Source organism: Syngnathus floridae, chromosome 11 (genome assembly GCF_059516105.1).
Source record: "Syngnathus floridae isolate MCC-2025c chromosome 11, RoL_Sflo_1.0, whole genome shotgun sequence".
In the NCBI taxonomy this organism is placed as follows: domain Eukaryota; kingdom Metazoa; phylum Chordata; class Actinopteri; order Syngnathiformes; family Syngnathidae; genus Syngnathus; species Syngnathus floridae.
In genome coordinates, this window is record NC_142423.1 from 13,892,147 (window position 1) to 13,910,076 (window position 17,930).

The 17,930-nt window shown below is 45.5% G+C and overlaps 3 protein-coding genes across 4 annotated transcripts; all 3 read left to right on the plus strand.

Moving 5' to 3' along the window:
- Positions 1 to 114: 114 nt before the first annotated feature.
- On the plus strand, positions 115 to 4,409 carry rem1 (RAS (RAD and GEM)-like GTP-binding 1). 2 transcript variants are annotated; one of them, XM_088390188.1, is made up of 5 exons: positions 115 to 279; positions 1,161 to 1,500; positions 2,103 to 2,185; positions 2,599 to 2,806; positions 2,876 to 4,409. In XM_088390188.1, exons 2-5 carry the CDS (start codon positions 1,188 to 1,190, stop codon positions 3,163 to 3,165), a joined length of 894 nt encoding a protein of 297 aa, XP_088246314.1. In that variant the 5' UTR covers positions 115 to 279; positions 1,161 to 1,187; the 3' UTR covers positions 3,166 to 4,409. The 2 variants fall into 2 exon arrangements, with proteins under 2 accessions (XP_088246314.1, XP_088246315.1); XM_088390189.1 differs by having other exon boundaries at positions 2,879 to 4,409.
- A 460-nt stretch (positions 4,410 to 4,869) lies between these two features.
- On the plus strand, positions 4,870 to 10,024 carry LOC148391293 (protein SSUH2 homolog). Its single transcript, XM_088390640.1, has 12 exons — positions 4,870 to 5,029; positions 6,167 to 6,232; positions 6,305 to 6,377; positions 6,569 to 6,698; positions 6,789 to 6,849; positions 6,925 to 7,046; positions 7,113 to 7,175; positions 7,475 to 7,554; positions 7,726 to 7,818; positions 7,901 to 8,006; positions 8,396 to 8,503; positions 8,731 to 10,024. Exons 1-12 carry the CDS (start codon positions 5,017 to 5,019, stop codon positions 8,866 to 8,868), a joined length of 1,053 nt encoding a protein of 350 aa, XP_088246766.1. The 5' UTR covers positions 4,870 to 5,016; the 3' UTR covers positions 8,869 to 10,024.
- A 294-nt stretch (positions 10,025 to 10,318) lies between these two features.
- On the plus strand, positions 10,319 to 17,766 carry st3gal8 (ST3 beta-galactoside alpha-2,3-sialyltransferase 8). Its single transcript, XM_088390361.1, has 9 exons — positions 10,319 to 10,427; positions 13,353 to 13,644; positions 13,748 to 13,829; positions 13,888 to 14,026; positions 14,814 to 15,007; positions 15,161 to 15,340; positions 15,713 to 15,758; positions 15,819 to 15,938; positions 16,044 to 17,766. Exons 2-9 carry the CDS (start codon positions 13,500 to 13,502, stop codon positions 16,209 to 16,211), a joined length of 1,074 nt encoding a protein of 357 aa, XP_088246487.1. The 5' UTR covers positions 10,319 to 10,427; positions 13,353 to 13,499; the 3' UTR covers positions 16,212 to 17,766.
- The last annotated feature ends 164 nt before the right edge of the window (positions 17,767 to 17,930 follow it).

Here is a 17,930-nt window from a genome sequence, read left to right on the forward strand (position 1 = left end):
TTGCTTTTTTTTTTTTTTTGTCACAGGAAGTGACCGACATTTTTCCTAAGGCCAACTCTGTTGAACACCCGCACACGCACTCACTCCGCCCTCGCATATCTGCTTCTCCTCTGCTGTCACACACACACACACACTGTGCGAGAGGGTTGTGTGTGATTCCGCTGCTGAATTTTTAAAGCTGTTGTGGAACTTTGTGAGGTCAGTGTGGCGAAGGATTGCGTTACAAAAACACACTCACCCGCTTGGCCACGACACCGATTCTTCTTCGTGGATTGTCTGGTATGTTCTTCATCGCACATGACACGCTCAAAGTTGACTTCTTGCCATATTTAATAATTTCTTAATGACATCGTCGAAAGCTGCTGCTATGCATTTGTGTGTTTTTGTGTACTTGGACAATATATTGACCAAATATCGTCATAGCGATAACTGCCCACGCAGTGAATTGGATGACTGACCAATCAAATGCAACCTTCAATATTACAGTATTTACACTAAATAAAAAAAAATAGATCTCAAGACCAATGCCTCAAAGTCAACTGGTCAGGAAGGATAATGGTCTTGGTGAGCTGACTTGGATACCAAAGCCAAGTTCCAAAAACTTTGAGGATGATTTTGGGTTGTCACCAGACAACATAAGTGATTATCAAAGTAGTTGTTGGTTAATTTGCTAATAGTTTACTTGTCGATTAATCGATTCATTGTTGCACCGTGGGCGGCTCGGTGGGGCCGGGGATATTTTTTTCCACATCTGTTCAGGGAGCATCATTTCCATGTCTTTGCAAATATCTAAGACTGATTTGTCTTTCAGCTAACCTAATGTGTGTATGTGTTTTGCTCAATGTTACGGAACATTCTAATTACTTTCTCTTTGCTTTGTTTTGGACCCTTTTGCATCTGTTTTGTTTTTGTAATAAAGAAAATTTAGAGTTTTCAGCTGTAATGGGCGAGTTTTCGGAAGTATAAAAGAGCTTTCAACTGGTCTACTCGCAAACACCAAAAATAGTTTTCTCTCCCGATAATCATCCAAGAAACATAGACGAGCCTCAAGTACGAGATTTGTAAACAATTCAAAGTCTTGCGCTAAAATATCGCTTACGCGGCAACAAACTTTTGAAAATTTGGGACGTGCAAATGACATCAATTCACTCGGGCCCAAGTGGTCCTGATGTTGTCACCGTAGCAACATGAGCATCAACATTCAGAGAAAGAAGGCAGAAGTCCTGACACGGCGGGGCAGCACTCCCGTCCGCCCCACCCGGGAGTGCTCACCCTGCACCCGGGACCCCCACGCCGGCCCACAGCGCAGGCACCCTCCCCTGGGACAGTCAGCATCCTTCCAGCCAGGGGACACACGTTGCCGGGCGCAGTGGAGCACGGACTCGGACGACGACTCGGACTGCGTTCACAGGGTGCTGTTGCTCGGCGACCACGGCGTGGGCAAGAGCAGCCTGGCGGGAATCTTTGCCGGAATCACCGACAAAGACGAACAACTGGAAGGTGAGGAGACATTTTAGCTAACTTTAACAATGTATGTTTTGGAAACCTCAAAGACCTTTTTGAGTCCTCAATGTGTTTCCATAAACACCAAAGACAATTTAGCATTCGAAATAGTCTAGCAGAAGTGTTTGGTCAAGAAAGCTAACCTATGTGCTTTCATTAAAGACAAATCTTAATGTTTTTTATTTGTAAATATAAAAACATTTGACAGACCTGAGGTATTCATTTTTTTTTAAACATCAAAGGCAATTTATGGAGCTTGTTCGTAACCATTTTGAGCATTACACCCAAAGGCTAGTGTTTAGTAAACAAAGAAAATTTCATTTATCCTAGCATGCAAGCATTTGTAAAGGTCAATGGCATCGCTGTGTTCCGGTTTTGTCGCAACACGAGGGTCAACTTTGGCCAAATGGCTTCACGCAAGCATCGGATCACTGCCGACGTCAATAACTTTCAGTCGACCCGCCATCGTCTGCTTTGACTTTGAATGACCTCATTGATGGACTGTCTGCCACTGGCAGCGTTTTGATCCGCTTGCCTTGCAACACATTCCTGCTCATAGGTTTTTTTCTCTCTCTGTTTTTGTTTTTGCATGGGGTCAGAAGACACATACGAGAGGACGCTGACCGTTGATGGCAAGGAGACCACACTGGTTGTCATGGATACGTGGACAAATGACAAACTGGTGAGAGCCGTCAAAATTGTTACAAAACACGGATGATAGATTCATTAACAAAGCTAACTTCAGTGTGTATATTTGGGAAAAAAATCAAGTTGGGTATGTTGAAGACTAAATTGTTGTTGATGTTTACAGAAAAATTATGTTGGGATCATCTCTTCCTTAGATCCTTATGGTTAAATCCCCTATTTTCTTTTTTTTTTTTCAAAAATGCATATGCTAGAATAGTTGCTGCATAAATTGTTTTTGAGGTTTCCAAAAGCCCATGTTAGGTAATTTTGTAGAGCAAATCATATTTAGGGAAAAAAATGTTAGGTTCCTATAGGTGTTTACAAAAATCACAATTTGGCATGTTTGAAAAAGCAATTGTTTTAGATGTTTACAAAAAAGTGAATGATTTCACTACCATTCCATGTGAGGACGAAGACGGGCGTGCGGGCAGTGAGGCCTGCCTGACAGGCGGCAGCGCATACGTCATCGTGTACTCGGTCAGCGACCGGAGCAGCTTCGACGCGGCGGCCGAGCTCCGCATCACGCTACGGCGGCGGCGACAGGTCGACGATGTGCCCATCATCCTCGTTGGCAACAAGAGCGACCTGGTGCGCTCCAGAGAGGTGGCACTGCAAGGTGAACCTCTAAATTGTCTCTAAAAGTCTCGGGTTCTCATATGTAGTCATGATCTGTTTCCTTTTCCAGAAGGTCGAGCGTGCGCGGTGGTTTTTGATTGCAAGTTCATTGAGACGTCAGCGTCGCTGCAACACAACGTGAGCGAGCTCTTTGAGGGTGTGGTGCGCCAAATCCGACTGCGCCGCTCGGGCGCATCGAACGCCGACGCGGCGCAGTTCCGCCGTGCCTCGTCCTGCAGGCGCAAGGAGAGCTTCACTCAGAAGGCGCGACGCTTCCTGGACCGCTTGGTGGCGCGCAACAACCAGCGTGTGGCCGTCAGGGTGCGATCCAAGAGCTGCCACGACCTGGCCGTCCTCTGAGGGACCCGTCCTGACCCAAAGACGATTCTCCCACGGACATGATTGCCTGTTTCAGGCACGATGGATGGGACGACTGATGTAAGCCTTTGACCTGGGATGTAGCTTGTTCATGCTAGCAAACCAATGGATGAAAATGGAACCGGAAGGTGGCCTGAAAAACACGGGCAGACATTCAACATGAGTGTTTATTCACTCACACACAGGCGGACGCACATGGCCCTGATTGAGTCAGACGTTAAACAGCACTTTCATGCACACACATACACTCTTGTGCAGACACATATTCTTTCTCTTCTCTCTCCCTCTCTCTTTCTCTCGCTCTCCCTCCCTCCCTCCCTAATCTCTAGCTCACGCTCTCATCTCACACACGCACACTCAGACACTTTCATAAACACGAGCGCAAACAAAGACGAATGCACACTTTTAAACACACACAAGCACACAGTAATGTGTGTTGAAGGGGGGCAGTAGGGTGTTGAGCATTGATTTGTAATGGAAAGAATGCAACTCACGTGACACACACACACACACAGCCGCATGTAAACATCCTCTGGTGGAGCAGTGGGGGACCAGAGGTCCAAAGCTGTGAGATCCCATATCGTGCGTGCGTGAGTGTAATACAGATTGCAATCTTCATCACTGTGTGTCTTTGAGTTTTGCCTATAGGTTTGCTGAAGACACTGAATTAAGTGCCTTCGGTGTTCCCAGAAACTAGCGTGTTCAAATTGTTAAATACTACTTCCAAAAGCGCACACGTCGTAAATTCAGGTGAAGACTCAAATTGACTTTGGTGATTGCAGAAACACGTTCACTGCTTTTTTTTACGGTCTCTGAATTTTCTGTGATGTTTAAAATGAAAATGTATTAAAGGTCACAGAAGAGTGCTGTTTACAAACATGTAAAGCGCGCGCACGCTAGAATAGACACACAGGGGAACTTTGGTTCCCTCTGCTGGTTGCTCGCTTAACTTTTCCCGAGCAAAAGTTATCCAAACTCCGGAGCAAAGTTTATGAAACCACACAAACCTAAACCACGTTCATTCATACTTGGAAGACAGTTTTCGCTATAAATCAAAATCATGCCAACATCTTAGCACTATATTGCGTCCACACAAATATTTGCCTTGAGGGTAAGACATTCCTGATAAACATCTTGAGACATGTTGGTTTGGCATGGAGATAATGACACACACGCACTTGCACACACACACATGACGCAATAAAAGTAAGATGTGGATGTTGGGATTGTTGCTGCGGTATTTGAGTCGCTTCACTTATCCATACCAGATGGGTATGGAAGGAAATCCATAGATGGGCGTAGCCAGCATTCCTGCAAGTACTCTGTGTCAAGTTAACTTTGAAATTGCAGGAAACAAAGTTGCAGCCCTTTAGATTAAAAATCCATGTTTAGTTTACTAATCATTTTGCCCCAAGACCCAAATATTTTATTAGTTATATTTATTTCGGTTTTCTTTCATCAAGTGTTTATCAACACCCTTATTGCAGTGCGCCTGCTCGACTAATGCAAAAAAATAATGTTAATCTTCACTATATTTTCACCCGGATTGGGGTCCTTTCATGATGCATTATGGGGAGGGGGCGGCATTTTTGTGCGACAGCTTTGGGTGACAATCATAAACAAAAGAAAAATATCTGACCGTGGATTTCCAAACTAACTCATTATCCATGATGCGTCTTGGGATTTATTTTGAAAGACACTTAGCGGAAACGGTTTGTGTAATTAACAAGACGCCGCCCTTGGGCTGTGCCCCGCTCTGCTCTGCTCCCCTTGCACGCTACAGAGTTGCAACATCTTGGGTGTGTTTGCCGTAAAAAATTGTTCTTGAGCAGGATGAACACCGCAGGTAAGCACCCGTCAACAACAAGAACAAGAAAATGTCCAATGAAGAGCAACGGTGTGCGGATTCCAGCAGCCAACCTTAAACCGCTTGCTTACATTAAATCCGCGGACCGCTTTGTCTATTTTGTTTGTTATTAATATTATTTTTTCATCAAAAACAAAATTTCAAGTACCTATGCACCCCGGGCAACCAATTGAATCCAATTCTTGCGCAACAATCATGTTGGGCCCAATCACGTGACCGCATGAGCGTTGCCGAGGCTGGAAGAATTCAATCTTGGAACGGGCCAAGTGGGAATACGTGAGCCTTCGGGATGCCTTCGAATTCATTTGTCCACTTGTGATCTGGGACAGTCTGAAACGCTTCATGAGATAAAGCTCAACGTTCATCCTTCAAGCTGCTGGCTTTAAATTGACCCAAGGAGTTGGGTCAATTTGTTTTCTAAAAACAACCCAATATCAAAATCGTCTCACTAATATTTGATGTCATCTATTTATCGATCCATTAATGTCCGTGTGTGCGTCTAAAGATATTTTGAAGTGACTGACAGCGACCAGTTGTGCAGTGTGAGCGTCTGCAACAGCTGCATGTATGCATGCATGCATGTAAGTCACGTCATGCGTGCGCGTTGTTATTTTCACACGGATCGTATGTCTTAATTGCAAAGTCGAAACCTGAGGCTTCGTTCCGCCTCCTTTATTTGACTGAATGCTCCCTTGTGTTCCAGTTCTCGAATGATTCCCACCTTTTTACTTCCGCTGCGTGTCCTATTACTTTTGTCCAAGTTCCACAATTTTTAAACATGTCCTGTTTGTGTCCCAATAATATACTACCAACTTCCCACTTTTTTTTTAACTGGCTGTATTTCCAAATACTTCTGTCTAGATGTTATTTCTTACCTTTCTTCAGCGTTTCACTTCCCAACACTTAGTTGTGACTCCATCATTTTGTAACATGGGCTGCTTCACAATCCCACACTTTTCCTTCCCCATTTTACTTCTGTATGCGTCCCAATATTTTTTAATCGGAGCACGTGTTGTTAAGGAAGTGAAAAATGAAGTGGGACAAATGTCACCCACAATGACTTCTTTTTGACATGTCCATGAGAAAGTCTACCTTATTGTTTTGCGTTGCTTTCAGCCATGTACCCGCCCACCAACACATTTCCCAACATGCCCGGGTACGAGGACATGGGCCAAGGCGGAGGTGAGAGCCGGCCAGCAATACCAAAAACTTGAAATTTGGATCCATCTTCTCACATGTTCCATTTATGTCCAGGCTTCCTGCCGCCCCCCATGCCCGTGGAGCCGGTGGCCCCGCCCCAACCGGGCCCCGAGGCCGACCACTGGAGGTACGACATCTCTCATCCGGTCCACTCAAGTGGGGTCGCGCCATATGGTCCCCATTCTTATTTGAAAAGCTACACCAGGCTTAGAACCCTCATCCCCGGCTCAGTGCTGCTTGTCATTTTGTGGTACAATGTGGTACTGCACTAAGGGTGGATGAAGTGCTTTGATCAACGCAAGTCTTGTTGTTTGCTAGCGTCCCGTCCTTGTCTGAGGACGCCGCACGCGAGGCCTTCCAGAGCTTCGTCGCGTCCAACTGTTGCTACAACAAAGCGCCAGCCAACGACGGCGTCATCACACAGATGGAGCCCTTCAACACCTACAGGGTTAGCAAAGCCGCTAACTCTCTTGTCTGTCCATGTCGTGGATGACAATCATGCTCACTGTATATATGTGTGTGTGTGTGTGTTCATTAGTATCGACTAGAGACTTTCACTGAATCTAGGTCAACCGAGTGGAGCAGCAAACCTCATGAAGGTACACACACACACACACACACACTGACTAGTAAGGTGTGTGATGGACGGCCGTGTGTGTGGTATGAATGAGCAGGCGAGGCGCCGGACTTCTACACCCAGACGGCCCCCCGTCCCTGGGAGATTCAGGCCACGCCCCCTAACATGTTCACCAATCACACGGAGCTCATCCGCGTGCCTTACACCTCCTCCATAAAGGTGAGTGCACCTAAGTTGCTACACAATTGTGTCAAACGCTTGTTGAGCTTGCGTACGTGCGTGCAGGATTGCCACGACTGCAATGGGACCGGGAAGAAGCCATGCGAGGAGTGCAACGGAAGCGGACATGTGAGTCGGGCTTCACTAACACAAGCGCAGATTTTTTGCAAACATCACATGACCGAATCCAAATGATAGCGCTTGGGGGTTGACCGCGTTCGTGATCGGCTCCATGACTCATAGTGGGTGGATTTTGTTCAAACTGCAATGTCATCGACCTGCTCGGAAATCCGCTGAGCGTGTTGCCGGTTTGGTCACGTGCCGTTCACCCTGCGAGGGCGATCATCAAGTCGGCAAACATTTATCCATCCCTTTTGGATAAAGCACCAGCTGGATGAGTGTGTTTTTGGTGTGTGCGTGCGTTTCAGAAAGCGTGCTGGGTGTGTAACGGCTCGGGCACCAAAGACGATCAGAACTGCGCCCACTGCAACTCTACAGGCAAAGACAGGTACTGCACCCTCAACACCACCACCTCGACTTGGTTGCTTGATTGGTTCCCTACCCGTGCTCCAAGCTCCCATCTCAAATCATCTTTCCCCATTGAAATGTATGGGAGTGCCATCAATCTGTTCCAGAGCGTCTGAATGTTTTGTGGGATTTTTCACACATGCTCGCGCAGATGCAGGAAGTGTGACAGTCGCGGCTACGACAATTGTAAGACGTGCAAGGGAAAGAAACAACTGCTGACTTTCATCCAGCTCAAAGTGGAGTGGTGAGTCGCCGGCGTTACAATTGTGTCCTTGATGGACAGCTCACATAAAGTTGGATGGAAAATGACGCACACTTGTACGCAGGACTAACCATGTCGACGATCACGTGTCGGAGCAGAACAGCGGCTTGAAGATTGACAACCTGCGTTCAGTTAGCGGAAAGGAGCTGTTCAAGAACAGCCATTACCTGGTACACACGGACACACACACACACACCAATGTGTTAGATCGAACTTGAGAAACGCGATTGTTTACAGAGTGCTCATTGGTTATTGGCTAGTGGATGCAACCCTAGTCAACCTCAGTTTGTTGCAGTATAGCGTCTATTTTTTGCGCCTTTTAATCCGGTGCGCCCTATATGTGAAATAATTTCTAAAAAAAAAAAAAAATGAGGGTGTGCTTTATAATCCAGTGCGCCTTATGGTGCGAAAAATACGGTACTCAAATACATGCACGCGCAGCGCACAAGCACATGGAAATGGATGAACTCCCTTACACACAAAAACAATACCCCCCCCAATGAAAAACGACAAAAAAACCTACAAAACGCAACCAGTTGAACGAGTGAACATGCCTCAGGTGTACCCGCTCGTCGGTTTCCCCGAGCCGGCCGTCAGCGAGGCGTCGGCACGGCTGGTCCAAGAGCACCAGAGCAAGTACGCCCAGACCTCCAGGATCCTGCAGCAGGTAAGGACGTCACCACTGTGCTTGGATGTGTACGCATGTACTTTGTGTGCATTTCTGTTGTGTATATCTTTGTGTGTATTTTTCTCTATGTGCATGTAGGTGTATGGTCTTGCATGCGTGTGCTTTTGTGAGTGTGTGTCTTTGTCTGCACGTGTGTGTGTGCCTGTATTTGGATGTGGTTTTTTTTGCATATATGCAAGTGTGTGTGTGTGTGTGTGTGTATTCAGAAGCAGACAGTGGAGTTAATCCCCATCACCAAAGTGAGCTACAAGTGGAAAGGCGACTCTCACGTGTTCTACGTTTTTGGCAACGAGCAGCAGGTCAGCGCCGACTACCCAGCCAAATGCTGCTGCGTCATCCTCTAGACCTGCCTCTTCCAAGGCCGGCCACCGAACACACAAAACAAAAAGTGCAAAAGTTGTCGGATGGAGACCGTGGATGGTCGCAGGTGCGGAGGCCTGCATTATCTTGGATTCAAACATTTATATTCATAAATACTAGTGCAATTTGTTTTCTGATGTCATTAAAACTAGACTCTTAATAGTAGAATGAATTGGTACCAACTAAAAACCTCTCAAAACTTGGACACTTTGCTTGGACCGTCTCACTCTTTGCTTAGACACAAATTATGAATCAAAACACAATTTGTTACAGATGACCACTAAAGTGTGTGACGCGGTGCGCGCCAGACGTGCTAACAATGCAGAGGTGCAGGTTCCATTCAAGCTTCCTGTGTGGAGTTTGCACGTTCTCCCCGTGCCTGCGTGACTTTCCTCCCGCATTCCAAAGATATGCGCGGTAGGCCGATCGAGCGCTCCAAATTTGCCTCTAGACGTGAGTGTTAGTGCGAATAGTTGTTGCCCTGCAATTGGCTGGCGACCGGTTCAGGGTGTTTCTCCCGCCTACCGCCATAAGATAGCCTCCCGCATGCCCTCATGAGGATGAAATGATTCAGAAAATGGATGGATGCATGGACCACTAAATTTGACTACTCTTCTTTTGGCTTTTATTGCCACCCAGTCTAAATATTGCTGTTTACACTCATTTTTTACATGATTACCTCATAGTACCATTCCCTTTGAATGGGAGTGCAAGGCTTTGTGGATGTTTTCAACTTTTTGCCTTAATAATCTCAATGGCTAAAATCAACTCATGGGGAAAAAAAAAAACAATATGCGCAATATGAAATTGTCCATTAAGTGTCAAGTGTTTTTGATTAGTTCGTATTGAAATTTTCTTCAGGAAACTCTAGTGCCTCCAACTGGCTGCCTCCAACTTGCCAAAAAGTTTTTTTATTATTCTATGTATTCTTTTTTAGTAAATACGTAATGTGTTGCATGCCTTCCTATAATATGTGGCATTGTACATGTGTCTTGTTTATCTCGTGACATATTCACTTTTGCATGTTGAATATTTAGAATTTGTCCAAGCACGTTGACGACTTGACATGGTAATGTTTGTGCAGCGGTGCTTTTTATCATTGTATCCCTGTAAAAACAAATAAACTCTTACTGGAATCTATCATTCTGGTTGATGAGTTGAAAAAAAACCCATACACGTCTGTATGTAGTAATCCATATGAACTAACTAGCATAGCTAGGTATTGATAGCTATGTTTTTCTTTTCACATTTAATTTAGAACGGATTTTTTTTATTTATTGTAAAAAACATAGGCGACGAGGTACATTTTTTAGAGGTAACAAATACTGTACAAATGTCAAGTCTGACAATATAAGCAAATTAGTCAATTATGACAAAGATAACCAAATACGTACAGCGAAAAGGTGAATGTACGTGTGACGTCACTAGCATGGCGCATCAACGTCTCACACCGGCCCGCCCCCTGCTCCGGCATCAAGATCCCCCCCATCATCCCCAAGCAGCGAAGACGAAGGCGGACGGACCTCCGGTGTCGAATCTTCACGTGAGTTTGTCTTTTTTTATGTTTTCTCTCGACGATCGGATGTCGATGACTTGTTTTGTGGTCCGACGTGAATTTGGGCCGCCTATGTATGTTTTGTATGTGTGCGCAAGTGGGTGAGTGTCGTGTCGAACAAACTCGATCGGGGGTCCCCGCAAACTTTGGGCAACTTTTTATGCTAATGTAGCGGTTATGTTGAACCAAAAAAATAAAAAATTCTTGGTCCGACTGAGTCGGTCCGCTACACGAAAGAAGAAGAACTGGGGCGAGGATGGCGATTCCTGTCTGGAAGAAAATTGTTTTGTTTGCTTTTAAACCATTTTTTGCCTGTTTGTTTGTTGACCAAAACTGTGATGGCATCTCTCGGCTTCACTGGTGACACGATCCAACCTCCAAAGTTACAGAGTGGACCAAAACTTGTGGTTCGATACTTCTGCACTCAGCTATTGGCGAAGATATTTAGTTTCTTTTAAACATTTTGGATTTTTTTTTTTTTTTTTGGGTGGGGGGTTGCAGTTTATCAGCATATTTTCCAGCATTTTGGTGTCCCCCCCCCCCCATGCATTTAGAATGGGCGTCAGTGATGTGTGAATTGCAGGCCTGGTCACTCCACTCCACTGCAATTATGAATGCATTTAAACATAATTCTATAAAGTCATAAAGATTGCAACTTGGTCACAAGTTACATTGACGTTTGTACATTTAACAGTACATAATACCGTATTGGCCCAAATATAAGACACCCCCCTTTTTTTCAAGACTCCATTTTGAAAAAATACTTTTTGAACACCAAATTTAATTTTTATACAGAAAATAATTACATCCGAAACAAATGATTATAACAATATATTCGAGAGAAAAAGAATGTTATTTTGCCTTATTCAAATCATGCAAATACTGCCTATCACATCTTCATATCTGAACATTTAAATATGTAAACTAAAGTGCAATCACATTTGTAAATGAATGGCTTCTGGTTTTTCAAATGTAAAACCAATCTACTGTGATAAAACAACAACATTGCAATAACTGCATTAACCATCAAAGTGAAGTCTAACTGTAGTCTTGAAACAAATCGGAATAAGTAAAAACATTGCAATAATATAATGCAAACTGCTACCGCTATTGTTGTACGTACGATGCGAGGCAAATTTAATGGAGTGCACCGGAGCTGTCAATCAAACGGCGCGCACACGAACTAAACCACGATCGGACAAACGGCACAATGGACAGTAGTAACAATGAAATGTGTATGCTCACTTTGTGTCAAAGACGCACACGATCACAGCAACATACTCAGTCGATACCAGCAACCTTTAATTTACCGTTGCGCAAAAGTGAAAATTGGTATAATATAAGACGACCCCTACTTTTTCAGTCTTATTTCAATGCAAAAAAAAAAACATTGTCTTATATTCGGGCCAAAACGGTACAAACCACCCTCTTATAAGGTATACAATTGAGATGGTATCTAGTGTACATTTTTATAGTGGAAAAGGACTGTCTGTTAGAAACAAGAATATGTCAGACGCTCCAGTTTCAATCAACATTAGCACTTGCTGACTCATTGTGAATACGATCTGTTGCTTTCGCTGGCTGTTTAAGAGGTTGTACCTTCTGTAACGCATATGGCAGCTTTTATCTCGAGGGACAGTGTTCCGACTGGAAAAAAGAGGGGGTGGTGGAGCGTTTGATTCCACCCACTTCAAAAAAAAAGGAGGAAAAAAAGCTTTTACAAGAAAAAAAGGGAGGGGATGTCGGGAAGAGTGCGTGGACTGGAAACGGCTGGTGCACGTGTGTGTCTGGTCGTGCATAGTGACTTGTTACTGCAAAAGGGAAAGACTTGAAAATGGCGACATCAACATCAAAAGTGTCTTAAGTGTCTCACTTTTGGCTCGCGGTTCGGAAGAGGAACCGCGCGATTCTGCTTCCTGTCTTGACTCGCTCCTGCTTGATGTGAACACGTGTTAGTTCCTGTTTAGCACTTGAACAAAGACACAGTCACGTTTTGTTTGAAACGAGATTTGCCTTGCCCCACGATTGTACGATGGGGGACCCAAATGCGAAAAATAGCTTTTGAATTCTTTCCTCTGATCTTGACCTTTTGTCGAATCCTCAGAAACGGACACGCTTATGTAACGATCCAAAATACCGCCACAATTTACACCGAGTACTTGGGCCAAATGATTGTTGGGAGTGTTGGCAGCATTTACTAACACTTACTTACATTTGACTAAACTCCCCCGTGTGGAAGCGTTGGTTGCCTACATAGCGTATTTCGAACGTAGTTTGCCAACGAGAGAGTGAAAATGCTTCCCATTGGGAGGCCGCTGCCCGTTTCCACACAAGATTCCAGATCAGCTCAGTGAGGTCCCATGCAACTCCCCCCGCCAGACCCCAAAATAACAGAGATAGTGTCACTCCACTCACTCTCACACCAAGGGGACGGACGGCCAGCAGGCCATCAATACAAAATGTCCTGAAATCGGAATACGAGTACTTCCTAGAATTGTTTAGAAAAGAATCAGCCCCCGCAGACACTTTTTATCTGGCATTGTCTATTGTGCATCGCCCTACAAACAAGAAAAAAATAATCTGAAGCAGCCACGGCCCACAAGACACAGGAAGTCCAAATAGATAAGTAGATGGACCATTGGATGGCTGGCCACGATAGGGCTTCCTCACCTCCACACGCACCCGGGACCGGGCTTTCAGGTTGAATAGAAAATTCCTTGAGTAGGCAATAGTTGCCATAACACCGAAATGAGAGAAAGTTTTAGAAAAGAGAGAGAGAGAACTGCAGGAAGGCTGCCACACATTACGGCGCCAGGAAGGAAAGACGTTTGAGTTGCAAGCTAAACAAACTAGGGCTTCACTTTTTCTCATGGCCCATTTGCACAACACCAGACTGAATTTTTGCCCCAGCAGGAAGGCGGCCTAGCGCACAGGACAGGAAGCCAACGCCCTCGCCGGGCCTCGGTGGACATGAAGGCGAGGCGAGCCCAAGCTCGCCGGAGGTGCGGATGTGCTCGGCCAAAGTGCTAGCAGGGCTGCGCCCCCCTCGCACCTCCGGCCATGTTGTTGAAGAGGAAGCTGTGCGCGGTGCTGGCCATTGCCGCCGTACTCCTCCTCATGCTCGCCAGCCACAGCATCCAGAGGAGACCCTTCTTGTCGCTGTCTTTTGCCACGCCCACACGAGACGCCAGCGGTCAGGAGACGGGTAAGATGATATCGCGTCTGACCTGCAAGTTTTTAACTAACCTTACCATTTGAAAGCCTCAAGCCACATTTGAAGCTGACTTGTTCTTCTGCGTGGTTTGTAGCGCCTCCTGCTGACGTCGGCGACACACACCAAGCAGTCGTCACCGCCACACCTGAGAAGCGCGATGCCAGTCGGGAGACGAGGTAACGGACGGGAGCGTCCCCAACATTTGTGATGGTCTTAACGGCCCGCTCCTCTCAGGCCCTGCGCTTGTCCCGAGTCGTGCGTGTCAGACGCGAGTGCCTCCGACTGGTTCCGCCTTCGCTACGATGCCGGACAGCGGCCCGTCCTCCGCGACGCGAGCGAACGCTTGGACACGGACGTGCTCGACTGGTGGCTGGTGAGCACAGTTCGCTCGCCCGCCAAACGCACATTTAGACTTCCGCAGCCCCAACACACATTTGTTCTGGCAATCAATGACAATCTGCAAAACTTGACAGTGGAGTCTTCCAGAAAACTAGCATTAGTTCATCAAAAGCAATCAAGCCAAACGTTACATTTTTGGGTAAACGTCAATTTCAACGGAGCAAACGTGCATGATTTTCAAATTGAACGAGCATCCGTGACGAGAATTTGCAGCGCCTTAAGCAGGACACGGACGGCCGTCTGAGCATATTTCCTGCTCTACATTAGCACACACACAGGCCATTAGGAGATTGAGGGGGAGGTGGGTTGATTTCATCTTGCTGATTCACTGCACCAAGCAGCTGCGGTGCTTCCTTGAGATATGAGCTCAATTTCTATTTGTACTACGCTCACAACTCAAGGCATGTTGTTTTTTTCCAACTGTCTTTCCCAGTTGAAATGAACGGCCACGTTCCAGCCTCCAACATATTTTTTTGTAATGAAAAATAGTAGAACTTAAGTACAGTGGAGCCCCACGTACTCGCAATTAGAATGCTTCACATTCTTTCCCCAAAATCTTTTAAAATGTATTATATTATTTTGTTTGTCTTTGGAAGAGCCAATTTTGGTGGCCCTGAAATGCAAACAACAACAATGAAGCAAACACGACAGCAAATCATAAACCACAACAACAAATAAGTAAACAAAACAACAAATAGCAAAATCACGATTGCGCAGTATAACCCGGCCTGGAAAGTAACGTGAGGTCTTTCCCTCGGCAGAGTCTCCAGCGTTCGGGCAACGACGGCACACTGCAGGAAGTGATGTCGCACATGTTCCAGATCATCTCGCCGCCTCCCGTGGACTTTGCGCCGCAGCCGTGGCGTTGCCGCACCTGCGCCGTGGTGGGAAACTCGGGCAACCTGCAGAAGTCGGTGCACGGGAAACTCATCGACTCCCACACCTCGGTCATCCGGTACCTTTTCCACACGGACTCTTTTCGTACCGTCCCTCCCGTGCTCTCTCGGTCCTGACAAAGAAGTGGGACTGCGACGTCAAATGTCTTGATATTGCCCTTGTAGAGAAGCTCGGGTGTACATGTGAAAGCAATTGAATATTTGGCGCCCAGGATGAACAAGGCGGTGACGCGGGGCTTCGAAAAGGACGTGGGGAACCGCACCACGCATCACTTTGTGTACCCGGAGAGCGCCATAGATGTGGAGCACGGCGTCCACCTCATTCTGCTGCCCTTCAAGCTCCGAGATATGGAATGGCTGACCAGTGCCCTCTCCACCGGCCACATCAAAATGTACTCACTCATCCGATCAGGTTTTCACAAACATTAAAGTCATTTCCGCCTTCAAACAGATTAAACAGTCATCAACCAAGTGTCTTCAGCAAATATACCTTTTGGGAAAACAGCAGAAGAGATCAAGTAGCCAAATTTGACAGATGAAATCGAATACATTTTCACTCAACCTAAGTTTCAGTCATCACCGAAGCTAACTTTTTCTCCGAAAAAAAATCAAGACTGCAAATGCACATTTTTTGCTAAACATCAGACATTTTGCATCCTGTTTTTGCCAAACATCAAAGTAGCATTTATTTCCATCAAGCTCAAAGACAATTTGTAACCATCGAAGCAAATGTCATCCCCAACGTGATGTTTTTGTGCACTCAGGACGTACACGCGGGTGAAAGAACGAATAGCAGCCGATAAAGACAAGGTAAGCATGGCAGAGGTGTAACGTGTGCGCTCCATGCTAATGGCGCACGTGTCTGTGCAGGTGTTGGTGGTGAGCCCGGCGTTCTTCAAGTACGTCCACGAGCGCTGGACGGAGCGGCACGGCCGCTACCCGTCCACCGGGATGCTGGCCATAGTCTACGCGCTGCATACCTGCGACCAGGTCGCCATGACACCCACTCAAAGACACAACACCTCTTTCTTCTTTCCTGCTTCTTGTTCTTTTGTCCTTCTATCGGTCGTTTCGTAATGCCGTTCTACACCACAGGTGTCGGTGTTTGGTTACGGGGCCGACAAGCAGGGCAACTGGCACCACTACTGGGAGGAGAATCGCTACGCCGGCGCCTTTCGCAAGACGGGCGTGCACAGCGCCGACTTTGAGACGCAAGTCATCCAGCGGCTGGCCGAGGAGGGAAAGATCCGACTGCACGCGTAAACCAAGCGGACACGGTCCGTCCTGGCCGGGCCTCCTTTGACACAGAACAAACAAAACCCAAGCGGCCCAAATTCTCCTCGTCCATTTTGTGCCTTTTCCCACAAGACTATGGAGTGTCCTGTAAACACAAAAAAAGACTGCTCTGAGATGGGGAATGACCACATTAACAGTTTTTTTTATGTCTGTGTGGGGGGCGGGGGCTGTATTAGTTAGCCAAAAAAATAAGGATAATCCCTCCCCCCCTTTTTTTTTCTTTTTTTTTGTCTGAGCACTTTGCCTTAAGGAAATGGCAGCCATCTTGTGGCTTTACTGGTTAATCGTCTTTTTGTTCAAACTGAATGGCTGACATCCAGTAAGTATTTTGTTCCCGTTTTTGTGCTGCTTAGTCTTGTATATTCCTATTTCATTTGAATAATTTTTTCCTCAAGAATTGTACACCACATGGTGACAAGCGCTTTGCAAATTTGGAGGGGGAAAGCCCAAATTGAATACATTTTGATATACGAGCATGGGATCATACATGAACGATGTTGGTTATCTTGATTTCACGAGTTCCCATTCGTTTCTGTTGCGGTGCATTCGCTGTTTTTGTTGTACACCGCAGTCGCTGTTTTTGTTGTACCAAAGGTCAACGCCCCCTGTTGGTCTTGACGTGTACTGTGAATGTAAAAGTCGTTCTTCCGTGGTCAATCGTGTGGTCAATTGTGATATTTGTTTGCAAACGACAATGAAGGAAATTGAGCACCGCGCAGTGATTTTTTTTTTTATACAGTATTTAGCATGCTGCCTAAATTGTTTCTTTCAATGTTTTTTTTTTTCTGCTTTTATTTTTTTCTTCATTTCTTTATATGGGTTATGTGGAAAGGAAGAGATGAGTGGGGACAAGCGGTACAGATAATGGATGGATGGATACATAATCATGTTGGCTTATCAACCAGTTTGTTTTAAGTTGACCTGTTTGTGTCCTAATTGTATTTTTCTAATGCCAATGATCAAAATGGATACATTTCAAGGGATAAGAAGTTCAAATTTAGGTTTTGCTAATGGCTTACTTCCTGCACACGTCCCAATTCGCTTCACTTTTGTTAATGCTCTATATTTGTTCCAAGACCTTTGTCCATGAGGCCTGCTTGACATGCAAGACTTTGTGAATTTGTAAAGCCACTGCTGCCACTTGGACTGAACAACAATGAGAAAATAAAACACCTAAAAAAAGACATACAAATGCAAAAACCTTAGTTTTATTTTCCATCCCTAAAAGAGGTTCAGTTTGTCATGTTTTGAACGGCACTGCGAACCTTTCCACTGTTGGGCAAGCTAGCAAAATATTTGTTGGGGTTCCTTCAAGGTTGCAAATGTTCGTAAACTGTTCCCCAACAGATTTAGTTTATTTTTTTTCCCCTTGTTGCAAGGACGATTTGAAAATGTACAAGATTTTGGCATGATTTGAATGAGGCAAAATAACATGCTCTTTCTCTCGAGTATATTGTTATAATCATTTGTTTCAGATGTAATCATTTTCTGTATAAAAATTAAATTTGGTGTTCAAAAAGTCTTTTTTCAAGCTTGAGTCTTGAAAAAGAGGGGGTCGTCTTATAATCAGGGTCATCTTATATTCGGGCCAATACGGTAATATTGGACAATTTCCCACGGCACAGCTGATCATCTCTCACGGCACACCAATGGTTGAGGAACACTGCGTTAGACATGACATATTCT